This window comes from Balaenoptera acutorostrata, chromosome 4 (genome assembly GCF_949987535.1).
Source record: "Balaenoptera acutorostrata chromosome 4, mBalAcu1.1, whole genome shotgun sequence".
Classification (NCBI taxonomy): Eukaryota; Metazoa; Chordata; class Mammalia; order Artiodactyla; family Balaenopteridae; genus Balaenoptera; species Balaenoptera acutorostrata.
In genome coordinates, this window is record NC_080067.1 from 66,400,163 (window position 1) to 66,417,752 (window position 17,590).

The 17,590-nt window shown below is 36.2% G+C and overlaps 1 protein-coding gene across 5 annotated transcripts in view; it reads left to right on the forward strand.

The window, feature by feature from the left end:
• Positions 1–17,590, forward strand: part of ATP11B (ATPase phospholipid transporting 11B (putative)) — a 127,046-nt gene that overhangs the window by 43,064 nt on the left and 66,392 nt on the right. For all 5 annotated transcript variants that reach the window (XR_009008104.1, XM_057545042.1, XM_057545041.1 and 2 more), the window contains exons 8-12: positions 4,566–4,613; positions 6,772–6,836; positions 9,341–9,422; positions 11,385–11,535; positions 12,632–12,829. Coding sequence is in view for 4 of the 5 variants with exons in the window: in XM_057545042.1 (XP_057401025.1) it covers positions 4,566–4,613; positions 6,772–6,836; positions 9,341–9,422; positions 11,385–11,535; positions 12,632–12,829 (544 nt within the window). In the remaining variant the exon portion in view is untranslated. The remainder of the gene's footprint in view (positions 1–4,565; positions 4,614–6,771; positions 6,837–9,340; positions 9,423–11,384; positions 11,536–12,631; positions 12,830–17,590) is intronic.

Here is a 17,590-nt window from a genome sequence, read left to right on the forward strand (position 1 = left end):
GAGGCCTTACTACATGTTTGTTGACAGTTGAAAAGCATAACTATCTTTATGGACTTAATTTTATGCACTTAAGTTCTTCCTTTTATTGAATTATGTGATATATGCAACTAAGATTAGTGTGTGTTAAATTCACTTAACTATGGAATTGAAATACCTAGAACAGAATAGACACTCAATAAATATCTGTTGAATGAGTAAATGAATGATAGAGTTCCACAGTATTACTTAATCAAAGGATTTGAGAACATTTTTATTGCCCATTTATTCATCATATATTGAGTGCCTCCAATAACTGAGGCATAGTGCTAGATACTGGGAATGCAGCAGTAAAGAAACAGTTATAGCTCCTGAATCCTAGAGTTTATAGTCTAATACTACATTATTCCCTAAGAACAGACAGAGCTGCAAAAGTGGAATTATTAGATTAAAACCCTAATCGAATTTGGCCTTTATTAAACCTACTGACACGTTACTTTCCAAAAACATTGGATTAATTTTTATTGCTATGAGCTAAGTATAAGTTTATGAGGCTTATTATTGTTTCAAAATGTTACTAGTATTAAGTTTTGTTTTTTGTGTTTTTTAAATTTATTTATTTATTTATTTTTGGCTGTGTTGGGGCTTCGTTGCTGTGCGCGGGCTTTTCTGCTGTGCGCGGGTGTCCCCTGCATTGGCAGGCAGATTCTTAACCACTGCGCCACCAGGGAAGTCCCTAGTATTAAGTATTATAGTTTTTAAATTTTTGCTAATTTTGTAGATAATAGTTTTATAGTTTTAAAACTAGTTTTAATTTATTGCTTTACTAGAAAGGCTGAACAGGGAGTTCCCCGGCAGTCCAGTGGTTAGGACTCGGCGCTTTCACTCCCAGGGCCTGAGTTCAATCGCTGGTTGGGGAACTAAGATCCTGCAAGCCATGCAGCACGGCCAAGAAAAAAAAGGAAGGAAAGAAAAAAAAGAAAGGCTGAACATTTTTCTGTGTTTATTAATTTTTCTCCTTTGAACATTGTCAGTTCCTTCCCAATTACCTATTAGTTAACAGTGGTTACATTATTTCCCTTTTTCTTTTTTTTTAAATAAATTTATTTATTTACTTATTTTTGGCTGCATTGGGTCTTTGTTGCTGCGCACGGGCTTTTCTCTAGTTGGGGCGAGCGAGGGCTATTCGTTCTGGTGCACGGGCTTCTCATTGCGGTGGCTTCTCTTGTTGCGGAGCACGGGCTCTAGGTGCATGGGCTTCAGTACTTGTGGCTGGCAGGCTCTAGAGCACAGGCTCAGTAGTTGTGGCCCACGGGCTCCAGAGCTCAGGCTCAGTAGTTGTGGTGCACGGGCTTAGTTGCTCTGCGGCACGTGGAATCTTCCCGGACCAGGGCTCAAACCCTTGTTCCCTGAATTGGCAGATAGATTCTTAACCACTGCGCCACCAGGGAAGTCCACATTATTTCCTTTTTAAAAACTTTAACAGCTTATTGAGGAGAGGCTAGAGTATGGTTAAGAAATTATCTCTGCCCAACCACTGGAAGAAATAAAAACTAGGAGAGTCTTCTGTTTAGGTACAGACTCTAGCAGGTGCCTATTTCACAGTATTCTCCATAGTCTCTTTCCTTGGCTCCTTTGCTCTTTTTGTTCTTTTTTTTTATTCTTTCTATTCTCTTTATTTTTTGTAGACTCTAACTCATCAGTTCTACTTCTAGGAATTTTTCCTAACAAAATAATGAAATTCTGCTTCTAGAAATATATCTTAATGAAAATGTGAAAAGATATGTACACTGGCTTGTTCAGGGCTGTATTGTTTAGACTGTCCATAAGTTGGGAAAAAAACCTAAGCTTCTGTCAGTAGTGAATTACTTAAATAAATTATGCAGTGACCCAAAAATACAATGCTATGTGTGGCCATTAAAAGTAATGATGTGGATCTGTATTTTTGACAGGACATGTTAAGTGGGGAGAAAATGTTACCAGCAGTATTTATGATATGATCCCATATTTGTTTTTAAGATACATACATATTTATATGTGCATGGAAAAAAAGCCTGGAAAACATACCTCAAAATATTAATAATGTTTTATTTGAGTAGTGGGATTACTGATGATTGTTATTTCCTTTTTGTCGTCTTTTTACATTGTCTGAATCATTTTATAAAGTATGTGTATTTGAGTGTATTTAGTCTTTATAATCAGTAAAGAATAATAAAGCTCTTTTCCATTTTGAAACAAATCATAGTGTGGGTTTGGAGAAAGGGCTACGGAAAGTGCAGAATGAGTTAATCCAGCATGGTACTGGCATGAACAAATACAAGAAGTGCTTTAGAATCAAGGATAACGGGACAGATAAAATGAAGGAGAACAGATCTCTTGTTGGCATTTGGCTCAGGAAAATTGAAAGACTGACCACACATTATCTCTGAACAGTGCCTAGGAGTCACCAGCTGAATTGGCTCTTTGAATCTAAATCCAAAGTTTGAGGCTCAAACCAGAGCTACATAAAATTCCGTTAAGTGAAGATAATTAAAAAGCAGGACTTCCCTGGTGGTCCAGTGGTTAAGACTCCATGCTTTCACTGCAGGGGGCACGGGTTCGATCCCTGGTTGGGGAACTAAGATCCCGCATGCCACGCGGCACGGCGAAAAAATAAATATTAAAAAAAAAAAAAAGCAGTGCTTCTCCCTGATACAGGAGGGTGAAGGAAGAAGAAGTAAGAGATTAGCAGGAAATAATGAATCCAAAGTCTGCAAGGGGTAAAGCATCTGTGACCTGGAAACAGGAGGGATAATAGGGGACATTTGGAAAGTCATGCTTAATATTTCTTTGCATAGTTAAATGATTAACATGAGGCTCTGCCCAGAATTTGCTTCAACTCAGAATTTACCTCTCACTATTATAGAAAGTAATTTTTCACTTGAGTTGACTTTGTGCTATGGAGCTGTTTTGGTAGTGGACGTTGGAACTAAAAGGCCAGGTTATGAAAATTCATTATAACAACAGGCCACTCACTCTAAATTTCAGGAAACCAAAAGTTAAAGAAACTCTGGAGGTCACTAATAGTTTTTTTGCTTACTACTCTACCCTCCGCACGTAATTCACACATAGTAGTTGCTCAGTGAATATTTGTTGGATAAATGAGTGCATGAATAAGTACGTGAATGAGTGAATGAATGATTCTGGTTACCGGAGTCTTTATTTAGTAAACTGTGATAAAAATGTATGAGCATTCATTGTTAGCTAAATAATATATGCATCTGTGTGTAGCAATTATAAAGTCTCATCATGACCAAACTGATAATCACAATAATATATTACATTTGCATTGCCATTTTGAAAACATTTTTTCATTCATTAGTTTGCTCATAGCTGGAGTAGAGATGGCAAGAATATTATTATTATTTTTTTAAAGACAATACTTTCATGTCACCATTTGGAACACCTGGTGTCCCAGTCTGCTCTTAATCATCAGAATACTTAATTTATAGTCAAATGTCAAGTCATCTTTGAGCCTGTGTCCTTATCCCCAGCCAGGAGCCTGTGTCCTGTATCCCCAGGCCCAATATATTCCTTGAGTTGTGGGTAACTGCATAAAAGCTACAGTATCCCACCTTAGGAGGTCGCAGAGATGGGATGGAGAGGGGAGAGTGGCAAGTTGAAGAAAGCCATAGGCAAAGTCCAATCAGTAGTCATTAGAGGGCAAGAAAGGCCCAGGATGTCAATAATCACAGGGGAAAGGAAATGTTGAGGACAAAATCTGAAGGAGAATGAAGGGTGGGAGAGGCCTGAGCCCAGAGGCAGTCTTGATCCAGAAGAGGTCAACCTGAGTCAGGAACCCTGGAGGCTGTGAAGCAAAGGGCAATGGATTAGGGGAATCAGACATCACAGAAGAGTTGGACAAGCTGGTACCCATTGGAGAAGGTGACAACACCGCACATGCCGTGTAGCAGCGGCAGGAACAGAGTGAGGTTTCTCTAATGCATGGACCCATAGACTTTAAGTAGCAAGTTGACAAGGGTCATGTACAGAACACTGCCAGCAGCCCCATGTAGACATAGTACAGGATCCCCAAGTCTAGATGCAGGCCAAGAATTGGACAGAAGGCTTGGGTACCAAAAAGGTCATGTTGCCAAAGTTGGTGAAATAGACCATGAGGAGAGGTAGTGTGAGGCAGCTGTGGGCAGCAGCAGCAGCTTATAACGCCAGTGCAGATTCAATACATCATCTGCGAAGCCCAGGAAGATTATGCAGCAGATGGCAAGGAGCACACTTCATGGTGAGGGAAGGCTTTACACTGCTCCTCCACAAAGCAGTTCAGGAAAGGGAAAGGGGTGAAGCAGAAGAGGATAAGGCAAACAGCACCACTGATCGCTCCCTGGGACTCTAAGAATATTAATTTTTTAAAGCTTAATGACTGATTTACCTTTGTAATTTCTAACATGAATATCGGACCATTCATATATGCAAAAGATTGGTTTTGTTTCATATCTAAGAATAGTGCCAGAACTGTCTTAAAATTTTCCACCCATTGATGTCATAAGTAATGTATCATTAGTTTTTTTGTAACATAGTGAATTCTTTGATAGATTCATGGGACGAATGATAATAACTCAACAAATGGAAGAAATTGTAAGGTAAGAATAAATTTGCATTATCCAATTGCTTTTAAGTGAGAATTGTTTGGGGGAGGGACTAAAATCAAGTTAAAGGGAGATTAGATAAGTAAGCAGCATATCATGGGAAAGGGTTAATTTAAAAACATTTAGCATTTCATCTTCTAGTAGTTTCTAGCAGCAGATGAGATGAGGATGAAGCAAATGCCAGGAAATGACATCAAAATCATTTAGTAAGATTATTTGTGTACTCGTATTTCTTTGTCTGATATATTAGGTAGTAACATAAAGGAATCATAGTGGTCCCTATCCAGATCCTTACACATCTAAACCTACCACCACATAAGTCTGTAATACAAAAAATGTCTTATGTAATATTTAACAAATAAAAATGTTATGGTCTTCTTCACTTCAAAATCATTCCTTACAAACTAGAATATTTATTGGCCAATAACTTCTTATATACTCTTCTGATTGGTTATTTGGTTGGTTGGTTGTTTTGATTTGTTTTCCCTCAATATTCAGGTTAATTTCTGGTATGTACATGAAAGGCTTTGGGTCATTTCAAAGATTTTCTAATAGGGTGAGATTACATTGTTACTCATGACCACAAAGCTGAATTTAGAATAAACCTTGGAATCAGCCCTTGAACTTGTAATTAACGTAGCACTCCACCTCTTTTCTGGAGATGTTCAATTTATACTGACTGCATGAAATAAGTCACTGACATAAAGAGTTGAATATTTTTTAAAATGAAATCCTTAAGACAAGCTACCAAAAATATGCATCAGCATGTATTCACATTTTTAATAAAAGTCAACACAGGAGCACTTTCAATAAACTGTGTAACAAGGTCTTTGTAAGTGTAGGACCCCTGCTGAATAACAGTGACTGGGTTTTATTTTGATTTCTATAGTGACATACTGGGATGCATGTGTGGATACACAGTATGAATTGCATTAAGATATTGTGGCTGGTAAAGGAAAAGATCAATTATGTTACCTTAGCAGGTAGAATGGTTTAAAAAAAAAGAGAGCCGTGTTCTTTGCTAAAGCAACCAGAGTGAACTGATGGATTATCTTTTAATTTGAAGCTTTCTATCATTATATCCCAATTTTATATGCCAACATGAGCTCAAAGTTTTTCTATTCATTGCTGGAACCAAAACCAAGTAGAAAAGAGCTATAATATGGCTCCTGAATAATTGATTTTGGAATATCCATTCAGTGTGCTCCAGATACAACTATATAATAAAACCATGCTTGTTAACCATAGCCCAAACACCTGGCCTCCCCCCCCCCCACCGCCGCTGTGTTCATTGGATTATTTTTTTTACAGTGTTTAGGTTTGCAGACCTCTTCAGAATTGGTTCAGATTCTGTTTGATTTGGATAACTGTATGTATATTTCAGAGAAGCCTTATGATAAGGAATATCAACAAAATTAAGGCTTTTTTACTTATCCATACCAGAGTATTACCATTTGCTATCACTAAGAAAATACAATTTTCCTTTCTAGTTATTTCTTCTCGTTTTATATCTCCTTTATGGAGAGAAATTCAAACAGCAAGAAGACCTGTGCTCCAAGAAGTATGCAATGCAAGTAGTCAAGTTGTAGTGTTGATCTTGCCTAGAAAAAGTACTAACTCACTTACTATGTTATCTTTTATAACCTAGTATAATTTTAATTGTGCAGAACTCATGCAGTTATATACAAATCATACTACAATTTATGTTTATTTTGCATTTTTTTCTTCACGCAACCTTGTTTACACTGCATTTTAATTCTGTATTTTCCCTTTGGAAACTGTTAATTGATTTTGCTCAAAATTTTAAAATTTTATCTTCTGTAAAACATTTTAAAGTCATTGCTTAATTTTTGGTTTTGTTGAGTTTTATGTTTAAACTTCTGAAACAAGTGGCTTTGTGATTTTATCTACAGGCATAGTCTTATTTCTGAGCCATTAATCTTAAAATGAGTGAAATGCTAAGGCAGATATTTGTTGTTATGGTAACTAACATCATGATTGACCTCGACAGCTTTACAGTAGCAGAAATTTTGGTTTTATATGAAAGCATTGTTATAAGTATAGCTGAAGTACCTTCTGTCTGCTAAAGATGCCATTTTAAAATTAATTGAAATTTTAATATATTCAATGGTTTTGGTTATTTTTTCCCTAGACCTCTGGGGCCAGAGAGTCTCTTGCTTCGTGGAGCCAGATTAAAAAACACAAAAGAAATTTTTGGTTTGTATATATTGAAAATTTAAAATTATAGATTTGTTTTGATGCTTTATATGAAGTATTTTTAAAAGCACAGCATTTGTGGTCTTTTGGTTAGATAATTTATTGTCTATGATAATTTTCTTTCAAAGATGGTATTAATATAATTTTGTGTTGTATTTTTTGTTAATTCCTATTTTTGAGTAATAGGTTAGAACCTTGCTCTTATATTTTCTTCGTGAATACTTCATGCTAAGATAATTCTGGCACTTCTGTTAATGGTGTTGAGAACTATATACTCTGACACCTTGGTGCAGTAAACCACTTGTATAATTCCATTATGATTATTCTTAGATTGGATTGTTAAAACTGCTGACTCATTTGTTCATCCATTTATTCATTCAATGAATTCTTATTGATCTGTGACTATATAACAGATACTGTTGGAACATACACTGACTGGATCAAAAGGATGAATAAATAGTGCTCTTGCATTGTTGGGCTGAACTAATTCACTATGCTCTGAGTCAACTCTAGGTAAATTGTGAAGTCAATGATAACCTGTGGCTGTCAACTGGCTCCTCGCCTTTCAGGAATGGCCCGTCGTATTCTGGCCAGCTTATGTTATTCACTGAATATTTACAGCTTTTGAGCTCTTCTTCCTCAGTCTCTTCTTTCCTGTTTACTGTACTGTATCTTATCTCTCAGTATTAGGCTCTCTGATAAAGAATTCCATATATATTTTAAAAAGGAAAATAACTAGTATGGCAAAGATGTGGAGAAATTGGAACCCTCATACATTGCTGGTGGGAGTATAGAATGTTGCAGCTGCTGCGGAAAATAGTTTGGCAGTTCCTCAATAAGTTAAACATAGAATTACCATATCACTCAGGAATTCTGCTTCTAGCTATATACCCTAAAGAATTGAAGACAGGTGCTCAAACAAAGGCTTGTATGAGAATGTTCATAGCAGCACTGTTCACAATAGCCAAAGGGTAGAAACTGCCCAAATGTCTATCAACTAATGAATGGATAAACAAAGTGTAGGATATCCAAGTAATGGAATATTATTCATCCATAAGAAATGAAGTACTGATACATGCTACAACATACATAAACTTTGAAAACATTATGCTGAGTGAACGAAGTCAAACACAAAAGGCCACATATTGTATGATTTCATTTATACTTAAAATACCCAGAATATGCAAATTCATAGAGACAAAGTAGATTAGTGGTTCCCAGCAGCTGGGGAGTGGAGGGGAATTGGGAATGATTGTTTAATGGGTACAGGGTTTTTTTGGCGGGGGGTGGGTGATGAAATAGTCTCAACTTAGATTAGGATGGTTGCACAACATTGTGAATGTAACTAAGTGCCACTGAATTGTATTAAAAAGGCAAACTGTATGTTATGTGTATTTTACCACAATTTTTAAAAGGGGACCATAGTAAAGTTTTAATGGCAGAAGCCAGAGAAAATCTCCAGGGCTTTTAGGCCCTCTCGTGTAATGCTGTATTTTAACAACTCTCTAGCAGTAACACCTTTCACACTCTTAAAATTTAGGAAATGTGTATTTGAATGCCTTTAAATGGGTCTGCTATTGTTTTCCTCAGCACCACCTCTCTGTGTTGTACCATTTTGTCTGATTTCTCACATTTCTATAATTTTGGTGCCCTTTGTCATTTGAGTTGTAATCCCTGCCTTGGAAGGATAATTCCAATAGTGAAAATTCCAGTTATTGATCATCTTTCTGTTTCTAGGCATTTTGCTAATCTGTCACACAACTCTCATACCAGTTTTATTAGATATTTTTCCCATTTAAAGATGGGGAAATTGAGACTCAGAAAGATTAGATAACTTGCTCAAGGTCACGGAACTAATAAGTGGCAGAGCTAGCCTTCAAACCAAGCTCTAACTCCAAAGTTTTTTAATAAGACTGGTCTTACCCCAGTTTTAGTCCCCTTATTACTGTCATTCTCATCTCAGTCATTCACATAGGCACGTATTTTTAAAATAGCACTTTCCTTGTGTTTATTTCATTTACTCTGGCAGATTCCATATTATCTTTCCAGTGTTTATGAGATTATGTCTAGACTCCAGATACTGGCATTCAAGGTCTTTCAAACTGACGCCAATCCATTGTTATAGCCTAACAGAAAGCAGCTTTTCTATTTCTTTGTCAACACTGTTTGCTCTGTCTATAATAGCCTTCCCTGCCTTCTTTATCTTTCCGAATTCTTTCCTCCATCAATTCCAACTCAAATAATACCTCTTTCATTCAGATATCCCAGTTATAATTCAGGAACAGAACCCACATGCCTTCCTCATTCAGCAGGTTGAATGACTGGAATTTCCCAAAATTGCACTTGGAAAGCCTTTTTTAAAAAGCTCCAGAAAGACTTAAAGGAAAGCCAAATTCTGACAACTCTCAGATGATACAGTTTCTTAGATTTTCTTTCGTGCTAGTGAGTACATTTCTTTTGTGAAATATGGTAGAGGATTATCTTAAGACTGTTTTGTTTTGCAGGTGTTGCTGTGTATACTGGAATGGAAACTAAGATGGCATTAAATTACAAGAGCAAATCACAGAAACGATCTGCAGTAGAAAAGTAAGAAAACTATTTTCATTTATTTACACATAAATATGACTTTTTAAAAATTATTTTATTTGCTTGCACTGGGTCTTAGTTGGCGGCAGGCAGGCTCCTTAGTTGTCGCTTGAGGGCTCCTTAGTTGCAGCATGTGAACTCTTAGTTGTAGCATGCATGTGGGATCTAGTTCCCTGACCAGGGATCAAACTCAGGCCGCCTGCATTGGGAGCGCAGAGTCTTAACCACTGAGCCACCATGGAAGTCCCAATATGACTATTGATATGTATATTATTCTATATGTATAAAATGTGTATATAAAAATATATATTTCAAGTCAACAAAAGATAGTATCCTTGAAGATAGGGATGGTTTCTCATTTTTATTTATTTAATTTTAATTTATTGAAATATAGTTGACATAAAATATTATGTTAGTTTCAGGTGTAGTACATAGTGATTTGACATTTGCATACATTATGAAATGATCACCACAGTGAGTCTAGTAATCGTCTGTCCCCATACAAAGTTATTGCAATATTATTGACCATATTCCTTATGCTGTATATTACATTCTCATGGCTTACTTGTTTTATAACCCAAGGTTTGTACCTCTTAATCCCTTTCACCTATTTTACCCATCCCCCCAATACCAGCAAGGAACCACCTATTTATATCTGTGAGTCTGTTTTCATTTTGTTTTGTTTTGTTTGTTTTTTAATATTTATTTATTTATTTATTTGATGTGGACCATTTTTGAACGTCTTTATTGAATTTGTTACAATGTTGCTTCTGTTTTATGTTTTTGGGTTTTTTTGGCTGTAAGGCATGTGGGATCTTAGTTCCTCAACCAGGGACTGTGTGTGTGTTCTTAGCTCCCTGACCAGGGATCAAACCCGCACCCCCTGCATTGGAAAGCAGAGTCTTAACCACTGGACCACCAGGGAAGTCCCTGTTTTGTTTTTCTAGATTCCACATATAAGTGAGATCATACGGTATTTGTCTTTTTCTGTCTGACTTAGCATAATGACCTCTAGATTCATCCATGTTGTCACAAATGGCAAGATTCCATTTTTTTTCTCCCCCAGAGAAAAGACTCTTGGGAGTCTCCCTGCCTAATGGGAGACTTAGGCAGGTTTATTGGCTATGGGGAAGTACCAACATAAAGGGTGTACCAGTGAGCCACTGCCACCAAATTGCTGCATCATAAACTGTCCTACAACTCATTCACTTCCATTCATTGTCACAGATGAGTGGATTGGCTGAGGGTCAGCTGAGCTCTGCCGGGAGGAGCTGGGATGACTCAGCGTTGCCTCTCATGTCTCTCTTCTTCCTGGGACAGGCTAATGCAGAAATGTCCTCTTCTTCTTCTTCTTTTTTTTTTTTAATGATTTATTTATTTATTTTTGGCTGCATTGGGTCTTTGTTGCTGTGTGCAGGCTTTCTCTAGTTGCGGCAAGCGGGGGCTACTCTTCATTGCTGTGCGAAGGCTTCTCATTGCAGTGGCTTCTCTTGTTGCGGAACATGGGCTCTAGGTGCGCGGGCTTCAGTAGTTGTGGCACACGGGCTCAGTAGTTGTGGCTCGCGGGCTCTAGAGCACAGGCTCAGTAGTTGTGGTACACATGTGCTTAGTTGCTCCGTGGCATGTGGGATCTTCCCGGACCAGGGCTCAAACCCATGTCCCTGCGTTGGCAGGCGGATTCTTAACCACGGCACCACCAGAGAAGCCCACTATAAGCATTTTGAACGGTAGTTAACTATAGTAAATATGCTTGTAATCTTATGTATCTGTTCTTTTATTGCTAGTAAATGGATTGAATTGAACGGTCATTTCTTAAAAACAGAGACTGTGTCCTTTAAATAGCTACCGTAATATCTTATATGTTGATATTTAGTATCTTATTTAATACCAATGTTAATTTCCAAACAAATGAGTATAGTAACATATAATTGATACACTTTATATTCTCTTTCTTCATTTCAGGTCAATGAATACATTTTTGATAATTTATCTAATAATCCTTATTTCTGAAGCCATCATCAGTACTATCTTGAAATATACATGGCAAGCTGAAGAAAAATGGGATGAACCTTGGTATAACCAAAAAACAGAACATCAAAGAAATAGTAGTAAGGTACTTCATGGTGTTCTTGACTCTGTTACAAAGAAAATTTTATTCTTTGGAAATTTTATTTCTTTTAATGCTTTGGTAGTGACTTCTGATAGGAGTGACCACTGTCATCCCTAAAACTATCACTATTCAAGGGTGACAAAAGGATATTGCACGTGAAGAGTAGCCAGTGTGTTTGTACTGGTATGCTTTTTACATTTTACAGCATAAGCAGTTATATTCCCTATGGCATGACTTGAATAATTAAAAGAGATCACAGACATTTAAGTCATCTGTATTGGCATTCCACTTCAGTACTACAAATTGAAATTTTTATTCTATTTACTGTATGTAAATAGAATTTTCAATTCTATCAGAATAATTCAAGGAGTCTTACTGTCAATATATTGGTGGTATGAAGTAAATACAAATTATATCATAAAAAGTTTTAAACTGATTAAATATGGACTACCAGGAGAAGTTAACCTGCAATTTTGGTAAATTGTTCTCCAAATTTCACTTTAGATTAAAGTACAAATATTGGAAGATAAGTCTGAATCTCAAGAGACCAAAAAGCAGATAATCACAGGAACATATTTTCAGTATCATTTACAATTAGGTATTTTATCTTTTACAGAACATATTTTAAAATGTGGAACTGCTATGCCATTGAAGTAGGCTATTCCTGTGTAATCTGTAATTGAGGGTTTTAATTTCTAGCAATTCTAGCCTAGCAATTATTTTACATTTTTAAAATTACAGTCAATTTTTAGTTATCTGTGATTTTGATGTGTAGAAATAGAATGGTAAGTATGCTACAGAGGATCTAATTATAATTTTGCCGTAAGTAATTTCAGTCACACCAGGCTTTTTTGGTAGCTTCTAAAAAGTAACAAATTAAGTAATTTGGTTTTAACCTTTTTTCTTTTAATTTGTTCAAGATTCTAATGAGCAATAAAATAACCAAAGGAGATGTGTTAAGACGACAATTCAGTAAATGAATTTCAATTCATGAGACTTTTCTGCTTCAGAATATAGTTGATGGTCTGTTTAGATATGAAACTATCTGATAATTTTCTTCATATTTTTCTCTTATCAAGCAATCATTTTTTTCCCCTAGATTCTGAAATTTATTTCAGACTTCCTTGCTTTTTTGGTACTCTACAATTTCATCATTCCAATTTCATTATATGTGACAGTCGAAATGCAGAAATTTCTTGGATCATTTTTTATTGGCTGGGATCTTGATCTCTATCATGAAGAATCAGATCAGAAAGCTCAAGTCAATACTTCTGATCTGAATGAAGAACTTGGACAGGTAAAAATGATCCGTTTTTTTCCTAATTTGTTATTTTTATCAAAATAATGTGTACAAAGACTAATAAAACTAAATATTACAAGGCTTATACCAAAAAACAACCCCACTTTCTTTGCTCCACACCTAATTTCTTGTTTCCCATTTTGAAATCTTAAGCTGTTTCTTTCATTATTTAGCACTGTATTTCTATATAGTATTCTTTCTTGATTTTTAAATTTGAGACATTATTTACTATGGAATATAGATATAATACTACACTACTCCTTCCACACACATACCCAGACATATACCCACTTTGCCTCCCCATGACACCCCAGTATTGTTAAATCACAATTTGGGATTTAATAAATATTCATTTACCTTATTAAGACTGTTTTGATATTATTTACTAATTCCTAGTTCTCTTTGTTTGCTCTGTAATACTATACTTACATTTTTCTTTCTTATGTATTTTGGTTTTGCTGGAGTTAATTGCTCTGTTTTTTATTTGCTTAATTTTCAATTACCACAAACAAATCTCTGACAAGTATATGAACCATCTCTCCACGTATTTCAAACACACCAGGTAATCTAGGATTTCCTTTCTCTTTCTAGTTATCTTGCTCACTTTCTGTTTTGAAGCCTTTTATTTTTCTGCTTCAATTTGCACTTCTTTCTGGGCCTGCTTCTCAGCTGTCACTGTGGACTTGCTTTTCCATCACCCTAGAACTTCCTTTGTCTCCCACCCGTTTTGGATTTCCTGTGTTCTGGATCCCATGTCTTCTCACCTGTTGCTTATTCTCTTATTTTGGTGGAACACATCTCCTAATAACTTGAAAAAGGATGCATAACAGGGAAATATTTTGAGACTTTGCACGTCTGAAAATATCTTTATTCCCTTCTTACACTTGATTAGTAATTTAACTGGGTGAGGACTTCACTGGTGGTCCAGTGGTAAGGGATCTGCCTTGCAGTGCAGGGGACGCGGGTTTGATCCCTGGTCAGGGAACTAGGATCCCACATGCCGCAGGGCAACTAAGATCCCACGTGCAGCAACTACTGAGCTTGCGCACTCCAAGAAATGTCTGTTTGCGGCTTCTGCCCATTTTTTGATTGGGTTGTTTGTTAATGTTGAGCTGCATGAGCTGTTTATATATTTTGGAGATTAATCCTTTGTCCGTTGATTCATTTGCAAATATTTTCTCCTATTCTAAAGGTTGTCTTTTCATCTTGTTTGTAGTTTCTTTTGCTTTGCAAAAGCTTTTAAGTTTCATTAGGTCCCATTTGTTTATTTCTGTTTTTATTTCCATTACCCTAGGAGGTGGATCAAAAAATATCTTGCTGTGATTTATGTCAAAGAGTATTCTTCGTATGTTTTCCCCCTAAGAGTTTTATAGTGTCCAGTCTTACATTTAGGTCTCTAATCCATTTTGAGTTTATTTTTGTGTATGGTGTTAGGGAGTGTTCTAATTTCATTCTTTTACAGGTAGCTGTCCAGTTTTCCCAGCACCACTTACTGAAGAGACTGTCTTTTCTCCATTGTATATCTTTGCCTCCTTTGTCATAGATTAGTTGACCATAGGTGTGTGGGTTTATCTCTGGGCTTTCTATCTTGTTCCATTGATCTATGTTTGTTTTTGTGCCACTACCATATTGTCTTGATTACTGTAGCTTTGTAGTATAGTCTGAGGTCAGGGAGTCTGATTCCTCCAGCTCCGTTTTTTTCCCTCAAGACTGCTTTGGCTATTCGGGGTCTTTTGTGTCTCCATACAAATTTTAAGATGATTTGTTCTAGTTCTGTAAAAAATGCCATTGGTAATATGATAGGGATTGCATTGAATCTGTACATTGCTTTGGGTAGTATAGTCATTTTCACAATATTGATCTTCCAATCCAAGAACATGGTATATCTCTCCATCTGTTGGTATCATCTTTAATTTCTTTCATCAGTGTCTTATAGTTTTCTGTATACAGGTCTTTTGTCTCCCTAGGTAGGTTTATTCCTAGGTATTTTATTCGTTTTGTTGCAATGGTAAATGGGAGTGTTTCCATAATTTCTCTTTCAGATTTTTCATCATTAGTGTATAGGAATGCAAGAGATTTCTGTGCATTAATTTTGTATCCTGCAACTTTACCAAATTCATTAATGAGCTCTAGCAGTTTTCTGGTGGCATTTTTAGGATTCTGTGTGTATAGTATCATATCATCTGCAAACAGTGCCAGTTTTACTTCTTCTTTTCCAATTTGTATTCCTTTTATTTCTTTTTCTTCTCTGATTGCCGTGGCTAGGACTTCCAAAACTATGTTGAATAATAGTGGTGAGAATGGACATCCTTGTCTCGTTCTTGATCTTACAGGAAATGCTTTCAGTTTTTCACCATTGAGAATGATGTTTGCTGTGGGTTTGTCCTATATGGCCTTTATTATGTTGAGGTAGGTTCCCTCTATGCCCACTTTCTGGAGAGATTTTTTCATAAATGGATGTTGAATTTTTTCAGAAGCTTTTTCTGCATCTATTGAGATGATCGTATGGTTTTTATTCTTCAGTTTGTTAATATGGTGTATCACATTGATTGATTTGCGTATACTGAAGAATCCTTGCATCCCTGGGGTAAATCCCACTTGATCATGGTGTATGATCCTTTTAATGTGTTGTTGGATTCTGTTTGCTAGTATTTTGTTGAGGATTTTTGCATCTATATTCATCAGTGATATTGGTCTGTAATTTTCTTTTGTAGTATCTTTGTCTGGTTTTGGTATCAGGGTGATGGTGGCCTCATAGAAGGAGTTTGGGAGTGTTCCTTCCTCTGCAGTTTTTTGGAAGAGTATGAGAAGGATCGGTGTTAGCTCTTCTCTAAATGTTTCATAGAATTTTCCTGTGAAGCCATCTGGTCCTGGACTTTTGTTTGTTGGAAGATTTTTAATCACAGTTTCAATTTCATTACTTGTGATTGGTCTGTTCATATTTTCTATTTCTTCCTGGTTCAGTCTTGGAACGTTATACCTTTCTAAGAATGTGTCCATTTCTTCCAGGTTGTCCATTTTATAGGCATAGAGTTGCTTGTAGTTGTCTCTTAGGATGCTTTGTTTTTCTGCAATGTCTGTTGTAATTTCTCCTTTTTCATTTCTAATTTTATTGATTTGAGTCCTCTCCCTCTTTTTCTTGATGAGTCTGGCTAATGGTTTATCAATTTTGTTTATCTTCTCAAAGAACCAGCTTTTAGTTTTATTGATTTCTTTCTTTCTATTGTTTCTTTGTTCTTTGTTTCTGTTTCATTTATTTCTGCTCTGATCTTTATAATTTCTTTCCTTCTGCTAACTTTGGGTTTTGTTTGTTCTTCTTTCTCTAGTTCCTTTAGGTGTAAGGTTAGATTGTTTATTTGAGATTTTTCTTGTTTCTTGAGGTAGGTTTGTATTGCTATAAACTTCCCTCTGAGAACTGCTTTTGCTGCATCCCATAGGTTTGGATCGTCGTGTTTTTGTTGTAATTTGTCTCTAGGTATTTTTTGATTTCCTCTTTGAATTCTTCAGTGATCTCTTGGTTATTTAGTAACGTATTGTTTAGCCTCCATGTGTTTTGTGTTTTTTACGTTTTTTTCCCTGTAATTCATTTCTAATCTCATAGTGTTGTGGTCAGAAAAGATGCTTGATATGATTTCAATTTTCTTGAATTTACTGAGGCTTGATTTGTGACCCAAGATGTGATCTATCCTGGAGAATGTTCCATGTGCACTTGAGAAGAAAGTGTAATCTGCTGGTTTTGGATATAATGTCCTATAAATATTAAATCTATCTGGTCTATTGTGTCATTTAAAGCTTCTGTTTCCTTATTTATTTTCACTTTGGATGACCTGTCCATTGGTGTAAGTGAGGTGTTAAAGTCCCCCACTGTTATTTGTTGCTGTCGATTTCCTCTTTTATAGCTGTTAGCAGTTGCCTTATGTATTGAGGTGGTCCTATGTTGGGTGCATATATATTTATAATTGTTATATCTTCTTCTTGGATTGATCCCTTGATCATTATGTAGTGTCCTTCCTTGTCTCTTGTAACATTCTTTATTTTAAAGTCTATTTTATCTGATATGAGTATAGCTACTCCAGCTTTCTTTTGCTTTCCATTTGCATGGAATATCTTTTTCCATCCCCTCACTTTCAGTCTGTATGTGCCCCTAGGTCTGAAGTGCATCTCTTGTAGACAGGCATATATATGGGTCTTGTTTTTGTATCCATTCAGCAAGCCTGTTTCTTTTGGTTGGAGCATTTAATCCACTCACATTTAAGGTAATTATTGATATGTATGTTCCTATGACCATTTTCTTAATTGTTTTGGGGTTTTTTTTTGGTAGGTCCTTTTCTTCTCTTGTGTTTCCCACTTAGAGAAGTTCCTTTAACATTTGTTGTAGAGCTGGTTTGGTGGTGCTGAATTCTCTTAGCTTTTGCTTGTCTGTAAAGCTTTTGATTTCTCCATCGAATCTGAATGAGATTCTTGCCAGGTAGAGTAATCTTAGTTGTAGGTTCTTCCCTTTCATTACTTTAAGTATATCGTGCCACTCCCTTCTGGCTTGTAGAGTTTCTGCTGAGAAATCAGCTGTTAACCTTATGGGAGTTTCCTTGTATGTTATTTGTCCTTTTTCCCTAGCTGCTTTCAATAATTTTTCTTTGTCCTTAATTTTTGCCAGATTCATTACCATGTGTCTCGGCGTGTTTCTCCTTGGGTTTATCCTGTATGGAACTCGCTGCGCTTCCTGGACTTGGGTGGCTATTTCCTTTCCCATGTTAGGGA